The sequence below is a fragment of the Microcaecilia unicolor genome, chromosome 7 (assembly GCF_901765095.1).
Source record: "Microcaecilia unicolor chromosome 7, aMicUni1.1, whole genome shotgun sequence".
Taxonomy (NCBI): Eukaryota; Metazoa; Chordata; class Amphibia; order Gymnophiona; family Siphonopidae; genus Microcaecilia; species Microcaecilia unicolor.
In genome coordinates this window covers 45,593,735-45,606,212 of record NC_044037.1, presented here as the reverse complement: position 1 = coordinate 45,606,212, position 12,478 = coordinate 45,593,735, and the positions used below count along the sequence as shown (strand labels likewise).

At 42.9% G+C, this 12,478-nt stretch overlaps 1 protein-coding gene across 1 annotated transcript in view; it reads right to left on the bottom strand.

The window, feature by feature from the left end:
* GPC3 (glypican 3) overlaps positions 1-12,478 on the bottom strand; it is a 574,913-nt gene that overhangs the window by 90,821 nt on the left and 471,614 nt on the right. The window contains exon 7 of the mRNA XM_030209925.1: positions 8,654-8,813. Within this exon, the coding sequence (XP_030065785.1) occupies positions 8,654-8,813 (160 nt within the window). The remainder of the gene's footprint in view (positions 1-8,653; positions 8,814-12,478) is intronic.

Sequence of the window (12,478 nt, the reverse complement as noted above, 5' to 3'; positions counted from 1 at the left end):
TGCCTGAAAGGAAGCCCTATGCTATGCATGGGTGTCAATCAGCAGGCTATATTGTTATCTAGCTTGCATACAAACCTCTCTTTGTGAGGCTGTTGACAGAGCACAATGCACATAGCTATCTATGTCAGGTTATCTTGTTCGTCCATTAGCAAGCACCACCTGGTCTGTCTCTATTTGAAATGTGCCTTTATTCTTATAGAAAGTTCTCCTTTGCACCGTTCTGACCATCTGGAAAAAGTGTCATGAAAACTAAAATTCTCTATGGAAATGGTCAAGGTGATTTGGTCTGTAAGTGGATGCTTTATTTTCTAACTTCAGAAAAATATTTGACTCTTTGAAATTGCAAGTGACTAGGGATCATGCAACTATGCACATGGTGGCAAATGAAGTAGCAAATGTATCTGAAATTATGCTATGCTCCAACAAGTTAATGAGCAGTATGCCATTGCTATCTGACCCTAAAATTATGCTGTTGAAAAATATCTTGCAAAAGAATACTATACCATGTTGCCTTTTCCTAGGGTTAGCAATGTAAACTGAATTAATTTTTAGCAAGTGGCTTACAGTCACAAAACACTGCAATGACAGGCATACTGTATTCATTAAGGGGCAATTTTAAATAGTCTGCATTATTTGCGATTAGGGTTGTGAGAAGCCAAAAATGTCTGGCTCATTTTCAGTTCAGTTGTCTTTTCCTCCCAGTTTTTCAGTGTTTTCTTTTCATTCATTTTTAAAATGCACTTTAGAAATTTTTGGCATTCGCAAATTGACTGAATGTGTGTTAATTCACAGGTTAACATGCATTAAATAGATTTTCCATACATGAAATTTTTAAGGTGCATTAATGAGTCAAATGTTCATTAATGAATGCATATCCCTGTTTGAAATCCATGTGGACACTTCTGTGATTTAAGACACCTATATGAAGGTGCTATGAGATAGCAACAATTTTAATGCAAAAGTCATAATATTCAAAAGCACTTATTCAGTCAGCATTGGGTATTAATCATATAAATTTATTTTTAAAATGTTGGGCTGAGATATGTATTTAAATGTTGGCCATGCAAATCAATATATACAAATATCTCATTGAATATTCATATAAAGATATATAGATCATAGTTATCTGTATATTTTTGTGTGGTTTTGTGGCCACTGAAAATTCATTTCTATGTGTCTAACTCTTAAAATTATGTGCCCAGGAATTGAATATTGGTCACTTAGAGGTCTTTTTCCTAAGCTGTATTAGGCGCAAATATACGACTAAAGCGGCAACAAATGGAAGTACCGTGGGACATTCTCAGGCATACTATGATATACTAGCCGTTGAGCCCGTGTAAACAGGCTAGTTTTGGAATGGGGGTGGGGGGGTTCCGAGGCCCCCCCGAGGTCGCCGCTGCTCGGCCCCCCCCCCGGCCCGAGCACTGTCTGTTATTGAACTTACATCGCACCAAGCAGACGCAGCAGGCACATCTTTCCCGCCCCCCTCATCATGTATTGATGCAGGGGCGGGGCAGAGAGGGAAGTCTCTATTGCACATTTGCGAGTGAGTACGACACTCGCCTTTTATATGTTTGATTTGCAATCTGACGGTAGATAGGGTGTGGGAATTAGACCAGGCCAACCAGGAACATACGCAAAGCCTTCTAAGTATAGTCAAACTTTTATTGATGAAGACTCGACACAAGCCTGTATTTCAGCGATTAGCTTGCTTCAAGAGTCTAAATAAAAAGTGACAATTAAAAGGATACTCATAATAAAAATATATGTATAAATTTAGATAACAATCAAAAATGAATAAATAATAAACATGTAAATATATAATCAAATGAGAAGACTATAGAAATAAAGAGATTTTTTTGTACAATGCTTAAATGTAATCATAAAAGATCTATATAAACAATAGGAAAAGAACTGACCTTCACATGACATGTAATTCATCAACAGATGAATGGTGGTTTGTAAAAATAGATAAAAACAGTTAGTTTAAAAAAGCAACAAATGTACACACTCAGAAACATATGTACAAGAAAATATATGTATATGATGTACAATTATAAAATATGGATGCTCTAAAGAATGACTAGACACGGGTTTATGTTCCTGTTGTTTCACCGATACTACATACTACTGCATTTCCTGTTGCCTTCTTTTCACCATTTTTTCATTATAGAATACTGCCCAAATTTGGACGCAGATCTCAGATCTGCACACAAACTAATTAGCTAGGGGTCCTTTTACTAAGCCGCGGCATAAAGTGGCCTGTGATAGTGTGGGTGGGTGTTTTTGGTGCATGCTGGGAAAAAGGGCTTTTTTCAATGGGCTGGGAAAAGGGCCTGCGGTAAAATTGAAACTGGCGTCTGCCTATTTATGGCTTGAGCCCTTAACATCACCCATTGATCCAGTGGTAAGGGCTCGCACACTACATAAGTGGTGACGGGTCAGCGCGAGTGCGCCAACTATTCATTAATGCCAGAAACGCTTTGTACAGTAGGAAATTATAAAAAATAATTTGTCCCAGCAGCATGGGTGCATGCTAAATCTGAAATTACTGGCGGGGGGGGGGGGGGGGGGTATGCTAGCCTGGCAGTAGTCTTGTTTTGGCACATGCTGCATATGCGTAGAGCCTATTGCACCTCTGTAAAAGGCAGGGGCGTTGCCAGACCTTACAGTGGGAGGGGACCAGAGCCCGAGGTTGGGAACACATTTTGAGTGCCGCCCCACCCCCCTCCACCGCCACGCCTCACCTTCCAACCCCACTGCCACCGCCTCGCACCTTCTCGCACCCCCTTGCCTCCTTGCACCCCCTCGCTTCTCAAATACCTTTGCTGGTGGGGGTCCCCAACCCCCGCCAGCCGAAGCCTTCCTTTAGCGCCGTCTCTGGCGCAGCCGCGTTCCTGCCCTGTTCTTCTTGCTCCTCCTCTCTTGTGCATGCTGACGCTCCTTCTCAGTTTCACGTAAAGGAGTGTCAGCGTGCACAGGACAGGAGGAGCAAGAAGAGCAGGGCAGAAACGTGGCTGCGCCGGAGATGGCACTGAAGAAGGCTTCGGCTGGCGGGGGTTGGGCACCCCCGCCATCCAAACCAGGGGCCTGGACATAATTTGCAGGGGCCTAGGCCCCGTGGCCCCCCATAGCTATGCCCCTGGTAAAAGTGCCCCTTACTGAGCTGTTAATAATTGGTGTTATTTTGGGTCTACATGTGAATCAGCCTTGGGCCCTATTCTATTAAATGTGTGCTTAAATTTTGTAGTGTGCAACTCACACGGGAGTGGCCAAGGGAGGGGCATGGATGGATCAGCAGCATTCCCATAAATTAGGTGTGATGTTATAGAATTGGGTCATTTATGTGCCCAACTGCCATTAGTTGCATGCCAGCATTTACACCACATTTCAGCAAGCGTAAGTACCACGGTCAAAGTTAGGCACAAGATCTGCGTTAAACTAGTACGCCATAAAGGGTGCACCACACAGATCACCTTTTGCAGAATACCAGTTTAGCAGATCTTCCTGGCGCCTAACTTTGTACACCATTTATAAAATCCTTCCCTCCCCCCCCCCCCCCCCGGGTGTAAATAGTAGCCCTGGCTACGCTCCTTCCCATGATCACCCCCCTTGCATTTATGCACTAAGGGGGTAAGCCCACTGATCACCATTCAGGAACTACTGCCGAGATATTTTTGTAGCGCCTGTGCTTACCCTGTGGTAATCGGGCAACACCACCAGTTTAGTGCGAAAGTCCTTACCGCCACCTCAATGGGCGGTGGTAAGTGCTCCCCCCCTCCCTGAAATGGCTGCATGGTAAGTGGTTCACTTACTGCACAGCCATTTCTTTTCAGGGAAAAAAAAGACAGCCTTTTACCCTTTGCAGTAAAAGGGGGCCTCAGCGTGCATCAAAAACGGGTGCGGATACTAATACAGGCCCCCTAGTAAAAGGGCCTCAAAGGCAGTTATGCATGTATATTATAGAATACTGCTGAGCGCATTTACGCATATATGTGCTGTATTCTGTAAACATGCATGTATAATTGATGCATAACTGTAAGCGCCCTGTTACAGAATGAGGGGGGCTACTATGGAATTTTATTTCAAGGTGGGGAAGAGCATGGGAAAGCAGCAGGAAAGGGGCAGAAAGGACAGCACAGAGGTGAACTGTAAGGCAGGCTATAACCCTGGAAATTTTAACTATACTTCCAGAAGTGTACTTAAATGCATCTATGAGAATAGTCACTACACTAATGTGCAATAACATGCTCTAATGTGGTGGCTGTTTCTCCCACATGCTGTGCAAATCGCCCATCCAGTCTGCCCTTCTTCAGTAACCACTAACTCCTCCTTTTCCTATGAGAGCCCACGTGCCTGCCCCACGCTTCCTTAAATTCTGATGCAGTCTTCGTCTCCACTACCTCTACCAGGAGGCCATTCCACACATCTACCACCCTTTCCGTGAAAGAGTATTTTCTTAGAATCCTCCTAAGCGTATGTCCTCTTAACTTCTTCCTATTCCCTCTCATTCCAGGGTTTTCCTTCATTTGAAAAAGACTCACCTCCTGTACATTGATGCCACTGAGGTAGTTAAATGTGTCTATCATATCCCCTTTCTCCCAACTCTCTTCCAGCGTGTATATGTTGAGGTTCATAAACTTTTCCCCATATGTTTTATGATGGAGACCACTTACTAATTTTGTAACTGCCCTCTGGACTGAATCCATCCTGTTTGTATCTTTCCATAGGTGCAGTCTCCATAATTGCACGCAGTACTCTAAATGGGGCCTCATCAGGACTTATACAGGGGCACTATCACCTCTTTTTTCCTGCTGGTTGTACCTCTCCTTATGCACCCAAGCATCCTTCTGGCTCTGACTGTCGCCTTTTCTACCAGTTTGGCCACCTTAAGGTCATCAGACACAATCACCCCCAAGTCCCACTCTTCTTTTGTACACAAAAGCACTTCACCCCCCATATTGTACCGTGCTCTTGGATTCTTGTAATCCAAGTGCATGACCTTGAATTTCTTAGCATTAAATTTTAGTTGCCAATTATCGGATCATTCTTCAAGTTTCTCCAGATCTTTCCTCATGTCATCCACGGAAGTTTTGTTACTATTGCATATTCCATTTTTCTATTAACATGCACTAACAGCAAAAACATACCATGGTTTATTAAGTAGGCCCTTAAAGATCTTAACTGTCCATTTTGATGACTTGGAGGGGCATAATCGAACAGGGTGCCCAAGTTTTCCTGAGGACATCCTCGAAGGATGTCCCCGTGAAGGGGAGCGGAAACCCGTATTATCGAAACAAGATGGACGTCCATCTTTCGTTTCGATAATACGGTCGGGGACGCCCAAATCTCAACATTTAGGTTGACCTTAGAGATGGTCATCCTTAGAGATGGTCGTCCCCGGTTTTCGGCGATAATGGAAACCGAGGACGCCCATCTCAGAAACGACAAAATCCAAGCCATTTGGTCGTGGGAGGAGCCAGCATACGTAGTGCACTGGTCCCTCTCACATGCCAGGACACCAACCAGACACCCTAGGGGGCACTGCAGTGGACTTCCGAAACAGCTCCCAGGTGCATAGCTCCCTTACCTTCTGTGCTGTGCCCCCCAAACCCCCCAAACCCACTCCCCACAACTGTACACCACTACCATAGCCCTTAGGGTTGAAGGGGGGCACCTAGATGTGGGTCTCTTTGTTAAATTGTACAGCGCTGCGTAACCCTGGTAGCGCTCTAGAAATGTTAAGTAGTAGTAGTAGTTTTGGAGGGCTCACATTTAACACCACAAGTGTAACAGGTGGGGGGGATGGGCCTGGGTCCGCCTGCCTGAAGTGCACTGCGGTACCCCCTAAAACTGCTCCTGGGACCTGCATACTGCTGTCATGGAGCTGGGTATGATATTTGAGGCTGGCATAGAGGCTGGAAAAAATATTAAAATTTTTTTTTTTTTAGGGTGGGAGGCAGTTAGTGACCACTGGGGGAGTAAGGGGAGGTCATCCCCGATTCCCTCCGGTGGTCATCTGGTCAGTTCGGACACCTTTTTGAGGCTTGGTCGTAAGAAAAAATGGACCAAGTAAAGTCGCCCAAGTGCTCATCAGGGACACCCTTCTTTTTTCCATTATCGGTCGAGGACGCCCATGTGTTAGGCACGCCCCAGTCCCGCCTTCGCTACGCTTCTGACAAGCCCCGTGAACTTTGGTCATCCCCGCGATGGAAAGCAGTTGAGGACACCCAAAATCGGCTTTCGATTATGCCGATTTGGGTGACCCTGGGAGAAGGACACCCATCTCCCGATTTGTGTCGAAAGATGGGTGCCCTTCTCTTTCGAAAATAAGCCTGTTAGGGACCAAAGTCTTTGTTTCCTGGGCAGCAGACTGAACGTGCCATCCTATGGTGTGAAAGCTGAAGAAGCAAATTAAAAGTACTCCAAAGTACTTTTAATTTGCTTCTTCAGCTTTCACACCATAGGGTGGCACGTTCAGTTTGCTGCCCAGGAAACAAAGAAAGCCACTCCTGTTCTTAGCTTGCATTGCTTGCTAATTCTTCATGTGTTATGCTGAAGAACTATCCCGACTCCATAAATATTTTAACAAAAACTGTCATGTCTAGGAATTTAAAGCATAATCTGGGATGGGAAGGAAGATTATTTTAAGTCTTATACCAGTGTTTTCATTTCCTGCTAATGTCTTTTGAGGAATGCAATTTGGTATTCTTTCATCCAACCCCACTTTTCATTCTAGAATAGTAATACAGAACGACTGTATCCTGTCTGGCTGGAACTTTATAAAAAGAGAAACCAATTAGATCTATACAAGCCAACTTTACAAACCAAAGAGCATGGCCATAGCAACCTATGTGCAGCCGGTCCAGCTTCACAGGACACAAGGGAGCCAGGCACCAAAACTGTGCCCTGTCCTGTGGCTTCCCTTGCTTAGCCTGATGTGCCATGACACAATGATCGGTGTGAGAACACTTGGGGGCATCCGCACAGGGTTGTTTCCAGCTCAGGATGCTCTAGTCAATGGGAGTGCTAAACTCAACACAACTTACCTCTCTCTCAACACAATGAAGTCATTTCCTCAGTATTGGGGTGCTCAAGCACCCACTACACTCAGAAGCCAATGCAGAAAGGCACACAGTAGAGCCAGCTCAGTGCGTGGCATCCACTGTGAAATCAGTGCTAAAAAATAGCACAGTATGCTGTAAGCAATGAGCATGCAAATTACTCTTGTGTTAAAAATGTGGTACTAATTCACAGCTCACTGCAATACGTCACCCTTTATGTCAGTGGATGAGCGGTGATTGGCTCATGTGCTGAGAGAAAGGGTGACATTTAAAAATAACCAGTATATCATGGGTATTCTGCATTGCCCCCCCCCCCAAAAAAAAAAAACAAGGTCCCGAAAACAGGCATCCACTACCCTCCTAACCCGACCCAACACCCCTCCCCTGATATTATGAAAAGATTCCCAGATGTCTGTGACACCCCACCCTACCCCCTCCTCCGGGCCACCCAGACCCTCCAATCCCCATATCTTAGAAAGGGGCAGGAGCGATGCCCACTCACTCCTGCCTTGGTGATGCCATCTTTGAAAATGAGAGCATCTGATCCTAACAAATCCTGGGATGCACTGAGAGAAGTCAGTCTGTCAAGTAAGGGAATTTTTCCCTATCTGGTAGTCTCTATCCACAGTACTTAGTAGTGTCCATCTACACTATTCAGATGATCCTCAGGGCTGGGTGCGCTCCGTCTTCCATGCACGTCTCTGCATCGGTGCAATTTAGCTAATAAACTGCATTTACATGTAGAGCTTATCCAGACAGCAGCTGAAAATCACTGCTATTTGGATACTAGTGCGGCTGTGCCCCCCTAACCCATCTATATAGTGCTAGGGTGATTAGATGTATTTTGAGCATGGCACTATCCATATAGCCTTTAAATATCTATGGATAAGGAAAGTATATGTTTACCAGCCCCCTGTACATAAGTACATAAATATTGCCACACTGGGACAGACCAAGGGTCCATCAAGTCCAGCAATCCAGGTCACAATTACCTGGCAAGATCCCAAAAAAGTTCAATACATTTTATGCTGCTTATCCGAGAAATAGCAGTGGATTTTCCCCAAGTCAATTAAATAACGGTCTATGGACTTTTCCTTTCGGAAGTCGTCCAGACCTTTTTTAAACCCCGCTAAGCTAACCGCCTTTACTGCATTCTCTGGCAACGAATTCCAGAGTTTAATTACATGTTGAGTGAAGAAAATGTTTCTCAGATTTGTATTACATTTACTACTTTGTAGCGTCATCGCATGCCCCCTAGTCCTAGAATTTTTGGAAAAGATTCACATCTACCCGTTCCACTCCACTCATTATTTTATAGACCTCTATCATATCTCCCCTCAGCCGTCTTTTCTCCATGCTGAAGAGCCCTAGACGCTTCAACCTTTCCTCATAGGGAAGTCATGCCATTCCCTTTATCATTTTCGTCACCCTTCTCTGTACCTTTTCTAATTCCACTATAGTTCCACTATAAATGTATAACTTCCCTTGAAAATCGATCCTTATATCTTTGAAAGAATGGAAAATACACTTAATCATAAACAACAACTATCTGTATGTGACGCCAATATTACGGTCATTTCATTTCTCACCTGCTAAAAATCGGAGTTGATTCTTAACTCTCAACCCTCCAGTTCCGGATCCACCAGCAACACAGTCATCCTCGTCATCACAGTCTCCACTTCCAGCTTCATCCTCTTCCTTATTTCCCTCAGCATTTTTATACCTTGGTAGTGACACTCTCTTTAACAGCTGAAAAGAAAAGAGCATCACACTATATAATAGTTGTTTTCTATATCTTCTGGACCAGTTTTATCATTTCATATCATCGCAATACAGAACAATTCATCACAGCATTGAAAGGGACGCCATTAAAACTGTGCTGGTGAATACCTCATGCAAGATTTTTACCATTCACTCATAACATTTAAGCACTTCCATTAACACATTCTTAATCTTTCCTTTTTCTGTGAAATTATTCACAGATATAGGGAAAGTAACAATTTAAACTCCTTTTGGGTCAAATTTACTATTCTTTCAAATTTTGTTTATACCAAAAAAGCTTTGGACCCTATTTACTAAGGGGTCCTTTTACAAAGGTGTGCTAAAAATGGCTTGCGGTAGTGTACGTGCAGGTTTTGGGCGCATGCTGATCCATTTTGTAGTGTCGAAAATGGACCCGCGGCAAAATGAAAATTGCCACATGTCCATTTTGGGTCTGAGACCTTACCGCCAGCCGTTGACTCAAGCGGTAACCGGGTGGTAATGACCTATGTGTGCCAAATGCCACGTGGCGCGTGTCCATTACGCACGCCAGAAAATAAAAAAATATTTTTCAGACACGCATAGCAGATGTGCGGCACAAATGAAATTACCGCAAAAGCCACATGGTAGTGGGGCGGTAACTCCATTTTGGTGCTCGTTGGGCGTGCGTAGATGCTTACGCGGCTTAGTAAAAGATTTACTAAAGTGCTATCCTTGAAGGACTAAGGGGCCCTTTCTTCTGAGACTACCGCTGGAAAAAGAAAAACTCCGAAAATGACTTGCCTGGTGATAACCCAGCAATAATCGGGCATCGCCGAGCAGTGCCCAGCTACCGCTAGGTTAGCATGGGAGCCCTTATCACCACCTCAGTGGGTGGTGGTAAGGGCTCCCTGCCACATGGCCATGCGGTGAGAGTTCTGGCGCATGGGAAAAAGGGCTCCCGTTGCTAGCGCAGGGCACTTTCTCCCGCAGCTTGGTAAAAAGACCCATAAATTCTATAAATGGTGCCCAAATATGGACCAAGCACTATTCTATAAATGGCGTTCAAAGTTGAGCGCCATTTATAGAATAGTGTTTAATGCCGGGATCTGCGCCCAATCTGGTGTAAATCCTCATGCCTAAATTAGGCATGGATCTGCCTTATTCTATAACACTGCGCGCAAATTCTAGGAACTCCCATAACCCACGCCTCCTTTTTGGATCCGTATGTAAAGTTTACATGCGCATCTTTATAGAATACCGACTACAAAGATGCATCCGTAAATTCAAATTGTTGCCAATTAGTGCCAAGAATGGATTGTTAGAACCCAATTACCGTCAATTGACTGGTCATTTGTCAATTACGTTGCACGCATATTATGTAACTGATGCGCGCCAAATTTCAGCGCACAATTCTGAGCACCATATATAGAATCCTGGAGACAGTGTGCTAACATGCACAAAGGCACATTATTTACCACAGGTTCCTTTTTATGCAGTACGACCTACTTACTAATAACAAACGTTAATTGAATTAACACACGCTAATGCAGTGGTGCCCTTTACTAGTTCTAGCCAAAAATGTACAATTTATCAGTTACTGGACATTAATTGCCAAAGTTCATTTACAGTAACTGGAAAACCTCTGTTCTAACTACTGGGTTGCTCCCAGCAATTTCCCATTCAGTTAACACGGAAGAAATGTCGTCACATAATGCAATTAGCTATACTTATTCAGGTAGCACATTACTCAGGGCAGACTTATCCAATAGGAACAGTGCCTAGGGCTCACAAAAATGTGTTTTTTTTTAAGAATAAAAATGAAGTAGGCGTTATTTATTTTTATACCTTGCCTTTCGGCCTTGAAAATATACACAATAAATAGAATACAATACACAATAAATATTTATTTATTTATTTTTAACATTTGTATCCCACATTTTCCCATCTATTTGCAGGCTCAATGTGGCTTACATAAATCCGTAAATGGTGAATACCAGTTCCGGAGAAGAGAAATACATAGTTAAGGTAGAGGATACAGAGTGAATTTGGTTACAGGAAGGAAAGTTTGTCTTATAATAAGAATTGAAAGGTATTAGGTTAATTTCGTTTGTGAAAGAGTAACTTGAACAATTAGGAATATTAAAACCACAAATCAAGATACTTTAGCAAAAAGCAATTAAGGCTTAATGAATACATTTGCATAGGTACAATTGTTAATTGACATTTAGGATGAATTATTATTGTATGCTTTCTTAAATAAATAGGTTTTCAATTATTTAAAATTCATAAAATACAAATAAAATATCTATACAATTCAAATTATAAGCTCAGTCATATATTAAGTGCCACTGAGGGAGGGGCCCACAAATGCAAAAGTGCCTAGGGCCCATAAAAATCATAATGCAGTCTTAATTGTACTACAGTTAGCATGCAGTAACCACTGCTGTGTTAACTGTAAGTTAAAGTCCCGGCCCACCCCTCCCACATCCCACACCTCTACAAGGGTTATTAAGGAAAGTTTACCTTAATAAGACAATCTTGGACTCAACAGTCAGCAGTACTTAGCACTTTATCATCCACCAAACTTATCAAGGATGGGGGTCCCTGAAGATAGTCTTTGCTGAATAGGCTACCTAGGTAATCATTGCGTTTTGGATTGTTGCCCAACCTATTTACTTTGTAATCTTCCTTTGGAAATAATACAGTGGATTATGCACTTTGCAAATAGTGTTTTGTACACAGGTTGTTTTCAACCTTTAGTGGTATGTATGCACCTTAATGCAATACCATTGTAACTCTGCTAACCGGAAATGGCAATCGCCACTACGACAAATGTAAGCCACATTGAGCCTGCAAATTGGTGGGAAAATGTGGGATACAAATACTACAAATAAATAAATAAATAAATAAATTCTTACACCTACACCGAAATCATCAAATCTAGATCTAACTTTACCAACTACTACTACTACTACTATTTAGCATTTCTATAGCGCTACAAGGCATACGCAGCGCTGTACAAACATAGAAGAAAGACAGTCCCTGCTCAAAGAGCTTACAATCTAATAGACAAAAAATAAATAAAGTAAGCAAATCAAATCAATTAATGTGAACGGGAAGGAAGAGAGGAGGGTAGGTGGAGACGAGTGGTTACAAGTGGTTACGAGTCAAAAGCAATGTTAAAGAGGTGGGTTTTCAGTCTAGATTTAAAGGTGGCCAAGTAATTATAGACCTATATTTATTTATTACATTTGTACCCTGCGCTTTTCCGCTGATTGCAAGCTCAATGCGGCTTGCATAGTAACAAGAGAATACAATCTGTAGTATCAGAATCAACAAAGGAGGTATGTGATAGGACAAATGAACAAGGAGTAAATGGAATAGAAGAGATGTGAGAGAAAGGATAGGGATAGGTAAGGAGGTGGGGCGATAAAGGAGAAGTCACACCACTGTTCACTAAGGGTCCTGTTTACAGCACTGTAGGCGCGCTAACTTTTTAGCATACTCTAAAAATTAGAGCATGCTTATAATAGAGACATTAGCATGCACTAATTTGTAGCGCGTGCTAAAAAGATAGCGTGCCTACAGCGCAGCTTAGTAAAAAAGGCCCTAAAATTTATCAAGTCAATTGTCAGTCAACAACTGACAAGATACTTAGGGGCCCTTTTACT